The sequence below is a fragment of the Dendronephthya gigantea genome, unplaced genomic scaffold (assembly GCF_004324835.1).
Source record: "Dendronephthya gigantea isolate DGI-Jeju-01 unplaced genomic scaffold, DenGig_1.0 000103F, whole genome shotgun sequence".
Taxonomy (NCBI): domain Eukaryota; kingdom Metazoa; phylum Cnidaria; class Anthozoa; order Malacalcyonacea; family Nephtheidae; genus Dendronephthya; species Dendronephthya gigantea.
In genome coordinates, this window is record NW_021163113.1 from 451,431 (window position 1) to 470,653 (window position 19,223).

Sequence of the window (19,223 nt, forward strand, 5' to 3'; positions counted from 1 at the left end):
GTTTGACCAAGGTTAACCCGCAGTTTTCGTCTGTTTTTTTCTGGACCGTTCTGTATGAGTTAATGTTACACCCAATGTTATGGCATGAATTACCATTAAAACGTTGCTGCTTGCATTATCTACAAGTATAGTCTTATTACAACAAAATACTAATATTATTACAGTCGAACAAAGACATGCGAAGTTTCGAAGCCATATTTCAAACGTAAATATGTTTTTAAACAGGACATTTTTTTCCAACAGATACGATACTGGCGTCTCGGCAGCATAAAAGACCAGCAGGGTTGTAGTAATTTTTGCCACAACACTTGTAACCAGATTTCTTACGGTAGGTCTTACCACGGCAGCAATTGTGAGAGGCTGGGTCATAGGTTCTTTTGCCGCAATACCTCCCTAAAAAAGGCATGGGATTTACAAACGATAACGATCACAGCATGATTCACATGCTGCCTACAATTCTCTAAAGTAAGGCTCGTCTGGCATATCTCTATAAGATGCATGTGTTTTCTTTAGATCAATTTGAATATTTCAAATTCCAATTCACGTAAAAGAGGGGATAAAAATCATGTTGGACGCGCTTCAGGCAAGCGTCACTGGCCGTGTGAGAATTTTAATAAATGATTTAAACCTTTCTCTTTTAGCCTTTAAGCTCGCAATACGTGACGATATTTGATTATCAAGCAATTTTGAGTTGTGATATCGGTCTGCTTAAAAGCGATTTTGTTTGTAAGAAAACCTTGCCGATTCTTTTTGCATATTTGTTAAACTAAATCGCCCCTAAACATGGCGAAATCGCAACACAAATTGACCTTGATAATCAACTACCGTCACGCATTGCGCGCTTGAAAGCTAAAAGGGAAAATGTCTATTTTATTTTTCGTGATACATATAGATGGTGTTATCACTAGTTGAATTTTCACCATGCCCCCATCAAACATAATCTCATTTACGCAACCTGCATCTAGCCTCACAGCCAAATTAGGGCGTTACGTTTCCTTAAAGTCTGACTGACCAAACAACAGTCCAAAATACAGCATTGCATGCGTATGAGTAGTGATATGCGCCTGCTTTCTATAACATTGTGAAATAGTCTAAAGCCATTCGTAATAATTATTCTCTAGTCATACCTGTGACAACAATGTTCACATCACATTGTAGCTTAAAACTTTTAGATTCGGTGGTGTGGGTGTATTGATAAATGATCTTGTAGTTACCGACAGGGAACTGTCCACGTGTGTGCCTCGTATTGTTTGGGTTTGGCGTTGTCGGGCAAGTAGGTTTAGGCTCCAACCAACTGACGGAAGCATTTGTTCGGCCGATATTCACTTTAACTCTTACTCTTTGTGCACTAGAACACTCACAGGCTTAACAAATTAAAAAAGTCTTGATTCACTAAGTGAGTTTTTACATTGAATTTTTAAATAACTTTTAAGAAAACATTCGTCTTTTTATTACAAATATAGTGTATCGGTCTCCACTATTCGAGGCAATTATTACGTGAAAACAGTGGCGTACGGGAGACGATAATTGGAGGCGGGCACATATTCATATAATTATTCATATATTCATGTTGTGGAAGATTAATTTATTTTCAAATCCATTGTCTTTTATACAGGTCTGTTAACATGAATATATGAATATGTGGTGTCACGAGTGCGTGTTATATCAAAAATTCACGAGAAACCATGCTATTACTTATTAATAATATATATATTGATTGGTTCGGAATGATTACAAAAAATTGCACTGTGATTACAGATTTTTGCACCGTGTCGGTGATTACAGATTTTTGCAATTAGCTGTACTCCGGAAAAATAAATAAGAGAAATATATGTACTTAAATTTGTGAAACTATTAGACTGAAAAATGTCAGATGGGGGTCTTCAATAAGCAAAATTTGTGAGCCTTGTAAGAGTTTTCTAGGTATACGTACAGGACTTAATATTTATACTGTATCTTACAATATTTGCTGCCGTCTTTGATGGCAATATATTCTATTCTACAAACGAATGTCCAAATTAAATGATCGCACTTCATCATATATACACCAGAGCTAGCAGCCCTAACTGTTTTTGCGTTCACGTCAATCAACATAAATAAAAAGCGATTACGACTATAAACAATTATTGGATGAGGCTGAGCATGATATCATGCAAAAGCCGAATCCAATAATTGTTTTATTACACATTTAAAGAGATTAAAACAATGAAACGAAGCTCATTAATGCTTATTTTATTTTATTAATGTTTATTTTATTTTCGCGCTCTTTTGGATTCAAGTTGGTGGCGCGCCAAGGTCTGGGCATGAGAGAGTCAATGATGCTTTTTGGGTGCAAGTTCGATCCAAAAAAATAATTATTGGACGCTGAGCACGTCAGCAGCTGAAATTACATATTAATTACAGAATATTAAGAAATAACTGTTGTTTTCTGACCAATCAGGGACGACAATACCCACAAAATGTTAATAATAGCGTATTAAAGAACTACGCATAGTAGAAAATGAATCACGTACCAACACATGTTTTTCCATCTCCAATGTATCCTTCGATGCACCTGCACTTGTATTTCGCTAGCTCTATGTCAGTGCAGGTGGCTAATGCTGGATGGCAGTCATCTCTTTTCGTCCCACAAACTGAAAGAAAGGAAAAAATATGAATATGTTAATTTCTTTAGTGCTTAGGTAATTGTACAACATTTCGACACGAAATTACAATACCTGGACAAAATTTAAGGAGGATGTGATTCGCTTGAATTAATAAATCAGTAAAGCTTGTAGCGAAAAATGCATTTGCGTTAGACCTGACCATGTCTTGGATTTCTTGTTTAGCTTCATCTTTATCCAATCCTACACCGACTGCAAATACATCCATATTTCTGTCAAAGAAGGGTTTTATAGCCTCTTTCACGGGAACATAACCCCTTCCTTTTGTTTGCTCTCCATCTGTTATCACTATTAATATATGTTTTACGTCATCGTCATCTCGATATCCACCAGTTTTTTGAACCACGTATCTGTCAGCTAACTCTAGGCCTAAAGTTGTATATGTACGCCCGCCTGGTAAAGGTCCTTCCATAGCGTCCACCGCTCTATCGAATGCTCCTGGTGTTGCACTTTCACTTAGTAAGATCTCAATTTCTGCACTTTCGCTAAAGGAAACTATAGCGCCTTGACCTATTACGTCACCTGCATCATTTCTTACACCGACATTTAGTTTACTTGCCACATATTTTACGAATCTTTGCATTTGTCGATAATTCCCAGGGTTAATGCTCCCAGATCTGTCCAGCACAAAAACTATGTCAATTTTTTCTTGACATTTCGATGCATCTAAAATAAAGCATTAGGCTACATATCATTGAACTATCATTGAAGAATATAAAGCTGGAATTCCACTCGCAGAGCAATAGTTCGCATACATTCGATTTATTAGACTTACAAAACAACCAAAACCACATACCTCTCACAAAAATTCTTACATGACATTGGACACTAAATGTTTGATTTTTGCTGCTGTGTGTATAGTTGTAGTATAGCATGTAATTACCAACAGAGAGCAAATCATCGTTTCTTCTCGGATTGCCTGGACTTGGCGTGGTCGGACATCTTGGCTTAGGTTCTGACCAACTGACTATGGCCCTGGCCGGCCAATCTCCTTGGACTTGAGCATTAACTGTTTGATTGCATGGACAATGACAACCTAATACACAACGAATTGAACTTAAAAAGTTCACAACAAGTGTCATCAACAAGGTAAAATAATAATCCATTGCAATTTTTGTTTCTCTGGTTATATTAATGAAAGTAATCACCACACAAATATTACATTCCCATCGTTAAATTTCGACACTCTGGTGACATGGTCTGGTGTCTTCATCAGGGAATAAAAATACTAGCGCGCAGTGTTTACAGAAAAAAATGGACATGGAGCTGAATGCTCTTCTTATGGAATTATGAACTTTCAAACAATTTTGTTATAAATTTAAAAACGTAATATTTCATATATAAATTTTGTCATTTCGTACATTCCTCACACTGTGGAAACGACCCCCGTTGAAACGGATGACGTTTGACGCATCAACTGGGGTTACGGCGTGAATATATGAGTATAGTTAATGCGATCAAAGGTCTCAATGAGACGACTCACGTGTGCACGAATAGCCAATTAATTGTTGGCTAGTACAATAACCAGATAAACAAGTTTTTAATACTGAGCGCGCAAAGTAGGTTGGTTGAGATAATAAAGAATGTAAACCCTCCTAGAGAGTATCCGTGAATCAAAAACGACAGATAGTTACTGTAAACTTCACTTACGGGCAACAGTGAAATGGACAAAACATTTGAATTCAACAATCTGACCATAGTGTTTATGCGAGAATAGAAATGTGATCACGTGCTTGCCCAGCGAGAAAATCGCAGGGGAACTGACGCCAGGTGGATCGATCTGGCCACCTTCATATTCAGAGCACGTGACCTCGGGTACTGGCCAATGCACCAACCCATTGTTTTCGTAGCGCCCGACGTATGTAGTAAACTTATAAATGTCGCCATCTCTACACTTACATTCTCCTGAAGAAATAAAGTGTGTCCTATGTCACAAAAAAAGGGAGAAGTTAAACACTGCGATTCACAGGGTGGTTGTATAAAACTCGTTAACTACATTTTGCATAGCTAAAACCCATACTATTAATTTCAGAGAGCTAAATTAGCGCCAAGACTTTAGTTGAATCATCCCCTAATGGCGGCGTTGAATAAAAACTGCTATTTTGATACCTATAATATGGAGATTATTTGACTCTAACATTTTGTAAAGGAGTCAATTCAGCACTACGATTATCTAACACCACTTTGGGATAATTGAATTAGCACCCGCACTAGGAGGACAGGTGCAGCACCAGAAAAAGTGTTAAAATTATAAGTGCTAAAACAGCACTATTCTGGAGTAAGAACACGAGGAGTTTCAGCGACAGAAAAAGTGTTAAAAAAACAAGTGCCGGATAAGCACCATTTTGCAGCGCAGCAGCCGGTTGTTTCAAGCCCATTTAGCTTAAACGATGGGTAAGTCAAAGTAAAATAACACTCTTATATTTCTCTTGAATGAGTCAACTTGAATATTATGCACTGAATATGTAGTTGTAAGCAGTGTCTTTGTATTAAGGTTAAAAACATTTAGTTTTCTTCTTGAATAAAACGATAGACTTGGTTTTTATTTTGAACTTAACCACCGTTTTATAATTCGGTTCATTTTGATGAATCCTTTCAATATGGTTCAATAATCTTTGCATGAATTTGGCAAAAAATTCGAAACAAATACCACAACGATAGAAATCCATTTCAACTCATTTTATGTTATCATGGTTATTCCGTGATAAGGTTGTGGGTTGTCAATGCTGAATTTTGATAAGCGATCCGAAAAACATGGAACAGACACTAGAGTCATTTATGCGAGTTATGTTCTTACATTTTTATTGTTGTTTTTTTGCGATTAATAGAAATTCATTTAAAATATAGTTCTCTGTAGCCTGTGGCACCGAAAAAAAATGGCTTGCTTTTGTCACTCCGCAAGCTTTGTGTATAATTAACGTCTTATTTTTACTTACCTGGTGTCTCACACAAAGCATTAACTATTTGATTCACAACTTTGTCCAACCCTTCAAAGCGTGACTCAAACAGAAGCTCTGTTGACGGCCAGCGCTCGACATACGGTTTCAACATTTTGATCTCATCTTCACTCCCGACCACTAAGCCAACAATAGTGATATTCCTCTTCTTTAGGATTCTGGTGTATTCATCTACTAGCTTTGTTTGATTTTCCGAGGCATTGTGAGATCCACCGATTAACAACAAAATAACATCCTCCACCTCTGGACGGAAATTTTTGGGACTGCTCACGTTAAAAACCTTTGAGAAAAAAGTTCAATACGTTAGATATAATATAATTTTGTCTGTGATTGAATTCGCAATAATATTACATTTTTTTATCCAGGTAAAAATACCAGATCTGACTTCGTGCGAGATACCATTGCTAACATCAAATGAACTTTATAGGAAGTTTGTGTTAATGAGATGTGTGATCGCTTGCATGTGAACTAATTTGGCACTGAAAAAATTTCATTCTTCGTTTGTAATCTTTAGTAACTCATTGCAAATTTTTTATTGCACATATGCTGTGTATTAACTAAACTTTGTTTCTTTAATATAACTCGATAAAAGATTTTTCTTTGAGCAATATAGATCACCATGCATGTTGTTTGAAGCGAACCCATTAAGCGATAATCTTTGACCCAAAAGTTATATCTTTTCAAAATTTGATCCAAGATGACCGCTGTTTAGTTCATTTTTTCATATTTTAGCGTTTATTTACAAGAGAACGAAAAATAATGTAAGAAATTTGGTATTTTTCATACTACTTTAATCATGGTAACAGTATAGCAGTACTTCCCATCATCACTCTTTATTTACAAAGCTGATGATCATGAGCGGTCTTTAAAGGTCATTTTTTGGTAAAGCGCTGGCGCAAAATGGGAAAACTCATACACGTTATGCACCTAGCGCTAACGTGACTAGCCTAAAACATACAGGCAACGTCCTTTTTAATGGTCTTCATATCTTGTGAAAAACGTACCCTAATTTCAATGGCCCAATTTATAACCACACCAATTTTTCTAACACGCAGAGATAGGATTAACTTACATTCTTTGCAAGCTCAAGTTTTGTGAAAGAGTCATTCTCATAGTCAAAACTATCAAACCACTGGGTCAGCAATGTTTTGTTCTTGATTTCCCCAACTTTTAATAATTTTCTTGTTTGGTTGTCGTTGGAGAGGGTGATGAAACCAATTTGAGTGCCTTGTTCTTCCACGCAAAGCTTTTTACTTCCGACAAACGTCTTCAGGACTTTTTTAACAACGGAAAGGAATTTAAAGCTAACAGGTATCGAATTGTACCAAAGAACCAGGATGTCTTTTTTGCACCCTGAAACATTGTACGAAGCGCCTATTTAGTGTGATGTGTGGCGTATAATTAAAGTCAGTTTCAAGTATCAATTTGGCCCATTTCTGGTTCCGAGGTTTTGGGGCATTTCATCCAATATGTGATTGGGGTGGTTTTTCAAGAGAAAACGTTAATTTCAGCTTGTACAAAATTTTGAACGAAAAATTTCCCCACACAGTATTTTGGTAACAAAATATTTTCGCGGCAATGCAATGATTTTGGAAAAGAGAGTTCTTTGTCTATGCATAATTATATTATTCATTATAAAGTTGGTAGCAGGAACAGGCGTTTTATATGGGGAAGGTTTTTGGGGGAAAGTTCGCAAAGTAGCATCGAGTAAATTCAAATTACTTATTACTAACTGCAATAATGATTTTCGAGTGGCTGATTGATGGCACACTGGGCACTGCCTTTTAACAGCGTTATTTTTCAGTAATACCTTATAAGGTCACGATTGACCTTAAGGATTCACACGATCTGCGGGGACACACATTAGGAAAGTCTGGGATGTCCTATGCCCCAGGGACCACTTTTGTATAGTGTTTGAATTTGAGGGAAAAGTCAAAATACAAATGATACGATGAAAGGTATTCGCCATTCTGGAGGTAATTAAATGAAACGCTTATTTAGCGTTTCATTTAATTAAAAAAAAAGGAAATAGTCCCCGTTATACGACGTTTTACTTTTGAAATTACTTTTGTTCATAGTCATATTAGTTTTACCTGGTTCTTTGCCATTTTTCTCATCCATTTCTTCCGTTTCTAAACATGCAGAATAGAACTTGTTTACAATTAACACGATTTTTGACACAAATAATGCATAAGTTAAGATTTTAAATCCACGACCGGCATACAATTACGTGACTAGAAATATATGCATGCAGCACCCCTCGCCATTTTCAACCATGAAAATAATCTGAGCTTAGATTAGCTATAACTATAAATTTATATTATAGAATGACTCAATATTTTTATCATTTGATACAAAATATTGTCACAACATCGAAATGATGTCACCCGTTTACTACAGGCGTTTATACAGGGTGTATAAAAAAATGTCCAAAATGTGAAATTTTCGTTTTTCGGGATATTTTGCAGAATTTGGCAAATTTTTGTGTTCGTAGAGATAGTTAGGACTTATCTGGTATACCTAGGCCAAGTTTGGTTTTTCATTAACAAAATTATGGTACCGGGGGGGTGGTTCCTTTCCACTGATATTGAGAGGGCTTGCGCGCGAAAATGTGAAGCTGAAATTGAGATATTATTTAGCTGTCTAAAAGTAGGAAAGCTTTTTAATAAACTGTCAAAGTTTCAGGAGAAATAATGCATACTGTAAGCAACGCGCAACCCCTAAAGGTGACAAATATTTCATTGTGCGCAGTGGATGAAATGCATCGTTGATTTTCGCGTGACCGATCTCATGCAAGGCTGGGCAAATGAATAAATTAAAGCGAGAACTGAACAAAAAGACGAAGCGATTTAATAACAAGATTTTTATTCTTGATGTTAATCCTCAACATTACCACCATTTCTTTCTAAGCAAACTGCGGCTCGTCTGAGCATGGTAAACACTGAACGGCGAACCATTTGTCTGCCCTGCCTCAAATTCTCCATTTCGTTTGAAATTCTTTCTTTCAAATCGCCTACGCAACCACCGTCAAATCTAGGCGAATGGACAGACAAATGGTTCGATGTTCAGTGTTTACTATGCTCAGACGAGCCGCAGTTTGCTTAGAATGAAATGATGGACATGCTGAGGATAACGTCACGAATAAATCGCTTTGTTTTTGTGTTCAGTTTCTTGCTTTAATTTATTCATTTGCCCAGCCTTGCATGAGATCGGTCACGCTAAAATCAACGATGCATTTAATCCACTGCGCACAATGAAATATTTGTCACCTTTAGGGGTCGCGCGTTGCTCCCAGTATGCATTATTTTTCCTGAAACTTTGACAGTTTATTAAAAAGCTTTTCTACTTTTAAACAGCTAAATAATATTTCAATTTCAGCTTCACATTTTCGCGCGCAAGCCCTCTCAATATCAGTGGAGAGGAACCACCCCCCCCCCCCGGTAACATAATTTTGTTAATGAAAAACCAAACTTGGCCTAGGTATACCATGCAGATAAGTCCTAACTATCTTTACGAACAAAAAAAATTGCCAAATTCTGCAAAATATCCTGAAAAACGAAAATTTTACATTCGGGTCATTTTTTTTATACACCCTGTAGAGCCTAATTGTATAGAACCAACTTAGGTAACTGTTAAAATTTCAACATTTGGGTCTTCGGTAAAACATCAAAATGGTACTAAACTTTGATTTTGAAGCGACAGTTTACATTAAAATATACATTTACGTTTAAAAACCCTTTTTGAAGTTACGCATACGCATAATTACCCGCGAGTAATTCCTAATCTCCGAGCGGATTTAGTACCATCGCACGGTGCTGCGCAGTGGCTCGGGAATAGTTTTAAAATTAATATTGAGTAAACCAAGCTTACCATTATCACAAGAGCGAACATAGATTAATATGGTACACGTCAGATTTTTCCCTCCATACAGTTGAAAGATATTTTTGATTTTATTCAAACCAATAGGAAATCTGTGCGGTGATTTTACGTTTGGTTCAACTTGCTGATGATTGATTTGGAACTTTTGCGAACATGAAATATTTGGTTTGGTCCACGACAATGAGTCTGACGTGTTACCGTGCGCAATGCGGTCTATTTCTCTCTCTTGGAAATTACAAACACACTCACGCCCTAACAAAAAATGAATGCTTTTAGCTGTTTGATGCTCCACGAGAACTAGTACCGTGGAACGTACGTGTCTTGGTATCATGCATGCACAGACGACCAACAGTTTCTAAAAGTTTCTGCCATTCCTTTGCTCCAATTGGTCAATTCAGTCGTTTGAGGACATAACAGTCATGTATATTTCATTTCCGTTTTCAATACACCCTCTTTTTTGCGGTACGAACGTAAATTGAACTCGTTTAACTAGATCCATATCTTCGTTTACATGACCACTTTAGGACATTTTAAAATAATCCGCGTAATTTAATCCACCTCGTACAGGTAGTGTAAAGTAATCCCGGGCTTAATTTGCACCGATTCGAGAAATCAAAGATCAAGTTATACCAGACTAACTGTGAGTGTGTAAACGGGGCTTGATTATTGATAAAACGCGACTTGAAATGCATTGTCAGCATCCACTCTCTTTTCTGGGCTTATCGCTCTATATAATGTACTATATAGGCGATGTACACATTCCGAAAAGTCTTATACGACTCAGTGAGTGTCAATTATATTTCGCCAAATTAATGCCAGATTGTCATTCAATTTTGAATGGAAAAATCTATCCAACTGAAAATAACATAAACGAAAAGAGAGGGTTTTTGTTGCCAAACAACTTCCCCTTTACCTCTTCTACTCAGACTGTTTCTGGAGTTTGCATTTATATAGCTAGCTAAACAATGCAGTTTATGATGATTGATGGGAAACTGTAGGGTAAATAGGCACGTTCTAGTTCACATAGTTAAGGTGGTTTAATCGTATCCATCAATGAAAATATTCTAGAACAAAAATGGTAACTTCAACACAGTAGTATAGTAATAATAAAAGTGTATAATAGTGTATACATATAAAAGTCTATCAACAGCACCTAAAGTCCCACCACTTAATACCAAAAGCGATAGAAATCTTACCAATGATAGGGCACAAATTTATGTAATTTTCATATCTGTCTTCGAGATAATCAGCTGTCTCCTTACAACACGGAGATATTTTTATAATATCTTCCTGTAAACATTCGTGTTCCCACTCCTTTCTATCTTTGACGAATTCCGACCATCCCGTTTTACAAAATTCAGATTCCTCTTCTTTCTCTCCGAAAACAAGGTTTGCAGCAAAGTAAAACATTATTAAGGTCTGCAGAACTTCTTTATAATTGCCAAATATAATTGGTTTCTGTTGCTTTAGCTCGGCCCTCATCCTAATAAAGTATTATACTGAAGTGCAAATAGCTGGTATAATAATCAAACCGTCTAGTCTAATTACTGACTAATCTCAAGCAAAAATGTCCGCACGCACGGAAAATTTAAACTACAAAAATTAATGCTCTTCTCAAAGAAGCCTTACAATTTGAGTATAGACAACAAACAAAGCACTTGATAAGGACTGCCTTCTACTTAGGCGTTTTTCATACGCACGTAGCTATATACACCCACGCTAAAGTCTGAATCCTACATTATATATAATGTAATAATTATTTGAAAAAGCTAGGTGAATAAAGGGAAAGAACTTAGTATGTTTAGTATGCATGAAACAACCGGCCTGGTGCATTCGTCCTTCGATTCGATTGTATAGTGGAAAACTATGTATACACTTTCCAGTTATATGATGACGACAAACTTAGCAGTCTAAAGCAGTCTAAAAGATTCTAATCTTCGAACGACGGGGAGCGGTGTCCACGTTTACCAAGTGTGGTAGCTACTGAAGTTTACCACGTCCATGATTTTAAATTAGCTAAATGCATGCGCGCGTTCAAACTAGGTAAAGGGCTGGGATTTGCGTCGCATTTTGATCCCGTCAAATGCAATTCAACAATAGATAAAGTGCTAATCGGCAAGCTTAATAAGTTTTATCACCCCATTTTTTATTCATATTAAATAAATTGTAAAATGAATTTAAATTCTCTCATGAACTATACTTATATGGAAGCCTCGCAGTCGAATTAATTCGACTATACTGCGGTGTGCGAACTCCAAAAGCCCGGGGCAACTCAAAGAAGACCATTGTATTTACTGTTAACACTAGCAGAACAACATAAGCCACCAGCAGTAAAGGTAAATTTTACAAAATTTGCAAAGACTACCCTTTCCAGAAACGTTTTTTGTATTTTTCTTTCTCCCCGTTTTGCGTTGATACTCAAAAAGGGGGACGATGAGGTACGAGGAATTAAATTCTGAAGACTATCGTTGGATCAAAACTGCAAATTGTAACTTAGAAATTTCAAACTCAAAATTACGATTGTCTATTACTATACTTTGTGCAGCATGCAAACGTAGAGATAGGGTCCACCTATATCTATTTCTACCCTACTTGTACCTGTATATTTTGAACCACGATTATCTTTGACGTTCGCTTATAATTAGGAAAAAAAACTAAGATCAACAATCTTCAGCTTTCTGGGTGGAACGGCGGAATAACATTCAAAGCGCTTTGAGTTCCCCAGCTGACATCTCAATGTGTTTGTCTATTGTTGACTAGATTGCGATTAACATAACGGATATCGTGACGACACGACGTTTTGCAGCTGAATTCTCAACGTGTTTGCATGTCTATATATTATTAGCTAAAACCCACCGCACACGTGAGCTATTAGCTGAGCTAAAGAGTTAATTTAGTGTGCGGATAGTTTTTCGCGAGGAACTCGCCTCGAGAGGCAAATTTCTCACGTGTGTGGATGGTTTTCGGGCTGAGCTAACTGCCTCGTGAGATCGTTAGCTCAGCTGATAGCTCTCGTATGCGGCAGGCTTAAGTTGTGGTTGACAAATCGATATTGTGATGACACTTCGTTGTATTGAAAGCAGAAGCTGGTTTTATATGACTTTATAGTATATGCATCGACTATATCTGCATTGCATATTGCTCCCATGCACCACTCCGATATATCATTATTCGTTTCTGTATATTTAGCTGATTCAGCCATTAACTTTATTTATGTAAATCGATATTAGATGTTTGGTAATATAATTTAAAGAAGAAGACTCTTGTACATTCTTCTTCGCATTTAAAAATTTCCCCCTCTTTTCCATCTCACGCGAAGTACCGCTGAAAAGTTTACGGGCATGCAAGTACAGCTAGGATGACTATTTCACATCTGCATGCATAAACAAATACGATATTTAACTTGTAGACAGAAAGATACAAAAAGTTTTCCGTAGGGTTTCGACCAATGAGAATATACGAGAAAATCAATGGATGATAAGATCACTTGTTTTCGATGGAGATTTTAATAATTATTCCTTCTCATTGACATCGTCGGTTAGCTATAGTTAAACTTTATTAAAAGTGATAAGGTCAGCAGATTGTACAACATCAGCCACGACCAGTGAAGGTAGATTTTACAAAATTTGCAAAGAGCACCCGTTCTATAAACGTTTTTTCTATTTTTCTTTCTCCCCGTGTTGGATTGATACTCAAAAAGGGGGGGGGGGCGTTGAGGTACCAGGAATTAAATTCTGCAGACTATAGTTGGATTAAAACTGCAAATTATAACTTGCCTTGGAAATTTCGAAATCAAAATTACGATTGTCTAATACTAAACCTAACAATGGAAATTTCGAAATCAAAATTACGATTGTCTAATACTAAACCTAACAATGGAGTAAAAATCAGCCAATTTTGTCACATATGTTCTGCGTAAATACACGCCAAATTTGGTTCTAATTTTTTTATAGACAATGCATATGTACAACGCACCTTCTACGAATTCGTTAAAACCCATTCACAGACCATTTTATACTCTACAGTTATAAATCGGCGTATTAAGAAAAGACATTTATGACAATTCATAATATTTTTACAGTACTCACATGTTTATGCATGGTGAACCACGGTTACCTTTCAGGTCATGATTTGTTTACAATGCGGAAAAAAGGGTTCTCCAATCTTTACAGCTTTCTGGTTGGAACTTGGAACGACCGATTGATATTTAAAGCTTTAATTTTCGTGACTATCTGCCCAGCTGACATCTCAAGCTGTTGTTTGTCTATTGTCGACTAAGTGTGATATACATAATCGATATTGTGACGGCAAATTGTTTTAATACAGGCGGCATGTTTTATCAGACTTAAAGTTTAAATAACTAAAAATGAGTAAAATGAATTATTTTAGCCCATATAATTAAGAATTATGGCATGCATGCGTAAGGCTAGACATTAAATCAGAAATATACAGAGCAAAGTCAGCTTTTCGCAGATAACACTGACAAAAAAAGCTATAAATTATTCCGATATCCTGCGATAAGGCAAATGCGAAATTGTTTATTAATTCATTCTGCAAAAAAAGTTTCCCGAGCGAAAATTTATAAGATATTTCGCCAATTGCGTCATATCAGTCTCCAAGTAAAAGGTTCGTTTACAGTTCCAAACTTGTTGCGATATTATGCGCGATTTTCTTTTTTTGCTTGATGTGAACAAGTAATTAGCTACGAATGCTCTGATGTATAATATAAACTTAATGTATGCTCCCGAGGGAAATAGTGAGTTTTGTTTTCCCAAGAGTCTGAATGTTGTTTCCCAAGAGTCTGAATGAAACTCGAGGAAAAACAAAACTCACTATTTCCCGAGATAGTGTACACAACAAGTGTTTTGTTATATAGGAACAAAAACATTTTAAAAATACCCTCTTTACTTTGTTATGACAAGAAGCGGGCAACAATTTTTCACTTGTTTCCCTGGCGGGAAACATTGCATTCATTTGAAGCATTGTGACTATGAATGAACCAATCACATTTAAAATACACAGAACCTATATAACAAGAGCTCTTATTTGAACATCAATAACTAATTCACTCGTTTACATCTAGCAAAAGAATAAAATCGCAGCAAAAATTGCAAGTGTAAACAGGCCTGAAGTGTATCAATTCAATTAGCCATTTCCCAATCCAATGTTTACATTTGTCTCTCCAAACAGTCCATAGATGCTTTGCGGTTCGCGACTAGACCCAGTACTCTGTTCGATTGGGAAATGGCTAATTTCATATCCGCAACTTCGTAAGAGTATAGCATATAAGAAAACACCTCGACACGAAAAGAGTCAAAGATGAGTTAATTTATTGTTACACCATTATGTACCGTACCTCCCATAATTATAAATTGTTAGCTGTTTTACTCCAATATAACAAAATGCAATTACCATCAATGTATGACTATTTGTGTATCTGACACCCAGTTAATACTAATCTTATTATCTATAAACACAAGCAAGAAATCTTTCATACCAGTTTCATTAAGGACAATGTCCTCCAACAGACACGAGACTTGTATCTTGGCAGCAAATGGTGCTGCAAGGATTGTAGTATTTGTTGCCACAACACTTGTAACCAGATTTTCTCGCATATGGCGTACCACAGCAGCAAATGTTAGTGTCAGGATCATAGACTTTTTCACCGCAATACTCTCCTAAAATGTAAGCGTGATGAGATTTTGTGAATCTTCAAATATTTATTTTCCTAAGACACGTCGTGAATTTATGAATTATGTTTGCCATAAAAACTATACCACTGAATCTTTGTCGTGTTTAATATGCGGACAATTTGTCGTACTTTAATAGCACAGTCGTTTAATTGTATACAAAGCATTTCTTCACATTATACTGACTGAACATCATCTTTCAATTTTCGGGTCCAGTAATACCATACCTTTGACAACAATATTTACATGACATTGCATCTTAAAGCTTTGAAGTTCGGTTTCGTGGGTATACTGGTAAGTAACCTTGTGTTCACCAACAGAAAACTCTCCCGAGGGTTGTGGATTGTCTGCATCTGCCTCAGTTGGACATGTGGGAACAGGTTCCGACCAGCTAACGGAGACTTTCGTATGACCAACGTTTACTCTAGCTTGCACTGTTTGTGTACTCGGACATTCACAGGCTAAAAAGGTGAAAAATTGCGGCGTTGGTATTAATTGGAACATATCTTATTACTTACAATTTTTCATTTCAATTTACTTACCGCCAACTTTGATAATAACTGGGCAACTGGTGCTGACCGACTTCTTCTTGTTCAAATACGTGAAAGTGTACATGATTTCGTGTCTGCCAACTCCGAAATGTTGTGGACTTCGTGCACCAGGTGGGCTCACAACCTTTTCTACATCGACATGCCGATCGCACCCCAATTCAGGTTTCTTCCAAGGAATTAAAATTGTATTTTCACCCGGCTTGGTGAACTGTTCTGTTGAAATATTGTATTTACAAGCACATTCCACTGTTTAAAATGAAATAAAATAGAAAATTTTTAGAATATGATAAAAAAAGGATATGTGTGTAATAGGTACCATTAGTATTGACCCGAATGTTGAATGATAACCAAACTGAAAATTACTGAGGGCCTCCATAGACTGGAAATTTGGGTATCGACAACTATATGTGATCGACAACTAAAAGTTATCGACAACTAAATAAGTCCGATAAAGGATTCCACACACTGGCGCTCAAATACTGATTTAGCAATCGAAATAGCGCGGAGATTAAAAGTAGTCGACAACCAAAGCAAACGTTTTCGCACACTATAGAAAAACACCATAAAGTGGGGCCGTCAACAACTACGCCGTTCCCCTTTTCGAAAAGCTTAGTTGCCGACAACTTGCGCGACAGACCAAGTTTTTTAGTTGTCGATAACTTTTAGTTGTCGATCATAAATAGTTGTCGACAACAAAATCCCTAGTCTGTGGAGGCCCTGAATGTTAATTGCAGTTGGAAGAAAAGATCACTAACTGAAAGAAAAATAAGATACATAGTATTTAAAATTCCTTATTATAGACATGTGAATCTTCGAAATCAATTGATTTCTCTGCCTGACCATGGTATTGAATTATTAGCACTGCACTCGAGCTCCTTTGTGAGAGCATTGCGCTGGCAAAGAGAAAAATAAATTCGACATCTTTGAGAGAGATACTAATGTGGAAATCTTATTTCTTTTGCTAAACTCTTATCGCACTTTTTCACGCGAAGAAAAGCGAAGTAAAAAAGACTGTGCAAAAGGGTAAATTGCTAATAGTTAACCCCAATATATAATCGTAGTTAACTTAGTTAACTACAATAATTATATACACGATTTTAATCCGTCAATTCTTAGAAATAAATTGGTTTCCAATACGTAAATATTGAATGCATAGCATGCATACGAAGTAAGCTGTTGTGTTTATGAGAATTGCATTAAATTGCATCGACTGTTTTGAGTGACGTTAAAAGTATGAAGTGGTATTTACCAGGTTTGATACTACAAGATTCGGTAACAATATTTTTCACGACTTCATCCAGTTGATCAAACCCTGATTTATACATAATGTCCGACCACGAGTCGATTAGTTTCCAGGCTTTATCCTTTTTTGCTGCCGCTCCCACTGCCAAGGAAACAATAAACACTTTTCTTGCCCTCAGCTCTGCCGAGTATCTTCCAGCCATTCTGGTTTGGTTCTCAGTCTCCCACAAGGCCATGGGTTCTCCGTCAGTGAATAACAGAATCACGTCGCTTACATCATCACGATGATTTAAAGGACTTCTTTCAGAGAACTCCTTTGTGATCGAAAATTTAAGAAGGGAGAGTTTATCAAGTCAACCGACCAAATCGTGAAAAATGTTGCTTCTTCAGGCTGCAATCAGCGTTATAATATGAAGCGTTCAGATAAATTTAAGCACGAAAATCTGTATGGTAGTGCATTTTTCAATCAAAACTACCAAAAATTCAATTAAGTAGTTACATTTCAAATAGCCTGTATATTATTACTGTTTCTTCATAAAGAAATCCTCTTACTAGGATTGGGATGGATTCTCAAAAAAACACATTCTCCCTTTTTCTGTTTCATTGTCACTAGTGTCTCACAGGATTGATAAGTTTACTTACATCACTTGCAAGCTTGAATGCATTGCCGGTGAATGTATTACGGCCCGTCAGATCTTTTTTGTAGTTCAAATTATCCAACCAAGTTTGCAAATCTTCCTTGTCCGTTTTCTGCCCTACCCTCAACAAGACCCTCGTCTTTTCAGCACTAGCGAATGTTATAAAGCCAATATGAGTGCCATCTCTTCCCACATTGAGCTTTTCATCAGCGATTAGCGTCTTCAGGAAGGGTCGAACACGATTGTTGAAATTTGTGACGTTAACAGATGGGGAATTGTCCCACAAAACGAGGATGTCTTTTATGCATTCTGAAGTGAATATGGTGTTTACGTTTACACTAAATAAACTTTTGTGATTGTGTGTAATTGAATGTACACATGATGTGCATTAGGTTGTTATATTAGTTTGTTGTTGTTATATGTAGAGAAAAGAATTTCAACGCACGTTTAACTTTTCTAGAAATACCCGACTTCTTCAAATCATGTGGAAACATTTTGTTTCGACTCAATTAATTATAACTGCCTTCATACAAATACTGTGTCGATATGTGCTTAAATCTCACAAATTATCACCACTGTTTTTTCGCTTTAGGCTTATTCTCATTTACTGATAATGTATTTGTTCACTAGAAATTCAGCCTTATCATAATCATGTCTACCATATTATAGCATAATAATGCTTAATACCTTTATCGACGTTGGTTGATTCTGATGGGCCCCCGCGACGCCAAAGGTTAAAATCTGTCAAGAAAAATCACACACGACATGCGCACCCGACTCATGTGATAGAATATCGTTAATTAAGGTGGTGTGAGTTTATGAACAAATACGGTTAATACGCGGCCTTCAAGCAAGCCTAATATATGAATTATTATTTGCAATAGATGCACCCAGATAAAGTGTTTATCTCGAAAGCTGTCATGTGCATTTTTCCTACTTACACCCAAAATGTGGAACTACCAGACCTGTCCTTATTAACAATGACATTGAAGGCTAAATGCAGCAGAAATCAAGCAGCAATCTCTGTTATTCAATCATATGGATTGGAAAAATTCCGCATTAATGTGGGAAAAGCGTGTATAATCATCACGTACCATCAATCTCATCATACAAATTGTAAGCCCAACCAATGTGAAGAAACAGAGTTAATAGTATCAGCCACTGTAACATCATCGTTAGCTTTCAGTCTTCAATTCTTGTCATGTCAGTTCTTCTTTTCCTCAGTCCTGATGAACTCTTTTCAAGCACTTCTCGAATAACAAATAGCTGCAACTTCCGTGCTTTATATATCGTCTGGAAAATCCAATTACCAGCCCATGAAGAATTTTTCCGTGACTTTTTGACTTATGTAAACGTGCGCTGTGCTTTCGCTTTCGACGAGACGAAAACGCCACTCAATCTGTGGCTCCGCAAACAAGCTACTTGAGAGCATTTTTAACATTCATTTTCAGGATCATTGTTTTTTTTAAATCGACTAGTTTCCTATACTGCCAGCCTGACGATTTGTCCCGCTATGCTCGGTAATATTCTTGTGATCTGGTGAATGAATAATTATAATAACTCGAGATTTACATGGCGGGACAAAATCGTCAGGCTGGCTACA

General features: G+C 36.7%; 2 protein-coding genes across 3 annotated transcripts; both read right to left on the reverse strand.

The window, feature by feature from the left end:
* Window positions 1-217: 217 nt before the first annotated feature.
* LOC114534596 lies at window positions 218-7,741 on the reverse strand. Its single transcript, XM_028556058.1, has 9 exons — window positions 7,714-7,741; window positions 6,693-6,973; window positions 5,600-5,900; window positions 4,499-4,568; window positions 3,547-3,719; window positions 2,718-3,329; window positions 2,514-2,633; window positions 1,128-1,364; window positions 218-393 (listed from the first exon to the last, which is right to left on the reverse strand). Exons 1-9 carry the CDS (start codon window positions 7,739-7,741, stop codon window positions 218-220), a joined length of 1,998 nt encoding a protein of 665 aa, XP_028411859.1.
* A 6,849-nt stretch (window positions 7,742-14,590) lies between these two features.
* LOC114534568 lies at window positions 14,591-18,862 on the reverse strand. 2 transcript variants are annotated; one of them, XM_028556030.1, is made up of 7 exons: window positions 18,715-18,862; window positions 18,308-18,361; window positions 17,625-17,929; window positions 16,990-17,296; window positions 15,732-15,986; window positions 15,417-15,650; window positions 14,592-15,177 (listed from the first exon to the last, which is right to left on the reverse strand). In XM_028556030.1, exons 1-7 carry the CDS (start codon window positions 18,791-18,793, stop codon window positions 15,005-15,007), a joined length of 1,407 nt encoding a protein of 468 aa, XP_028411831.1. In that variant the 5' UTR covers window positions 18,794-18,862; the 3' UTR covers window positions 14,592-15,004. The 2 variants fall into 2 exon arrangements, with proteins under 2 accessions (XP_028411832.1, XP_028411831.1); XM_028556031.1 differs by lacking the exon at window positions 18,308-18,361 and having other exon boundaries at window positions 14,591-15,177.
* Window positions 18,863-19,223: the final 361 nt, after the last annotated feature.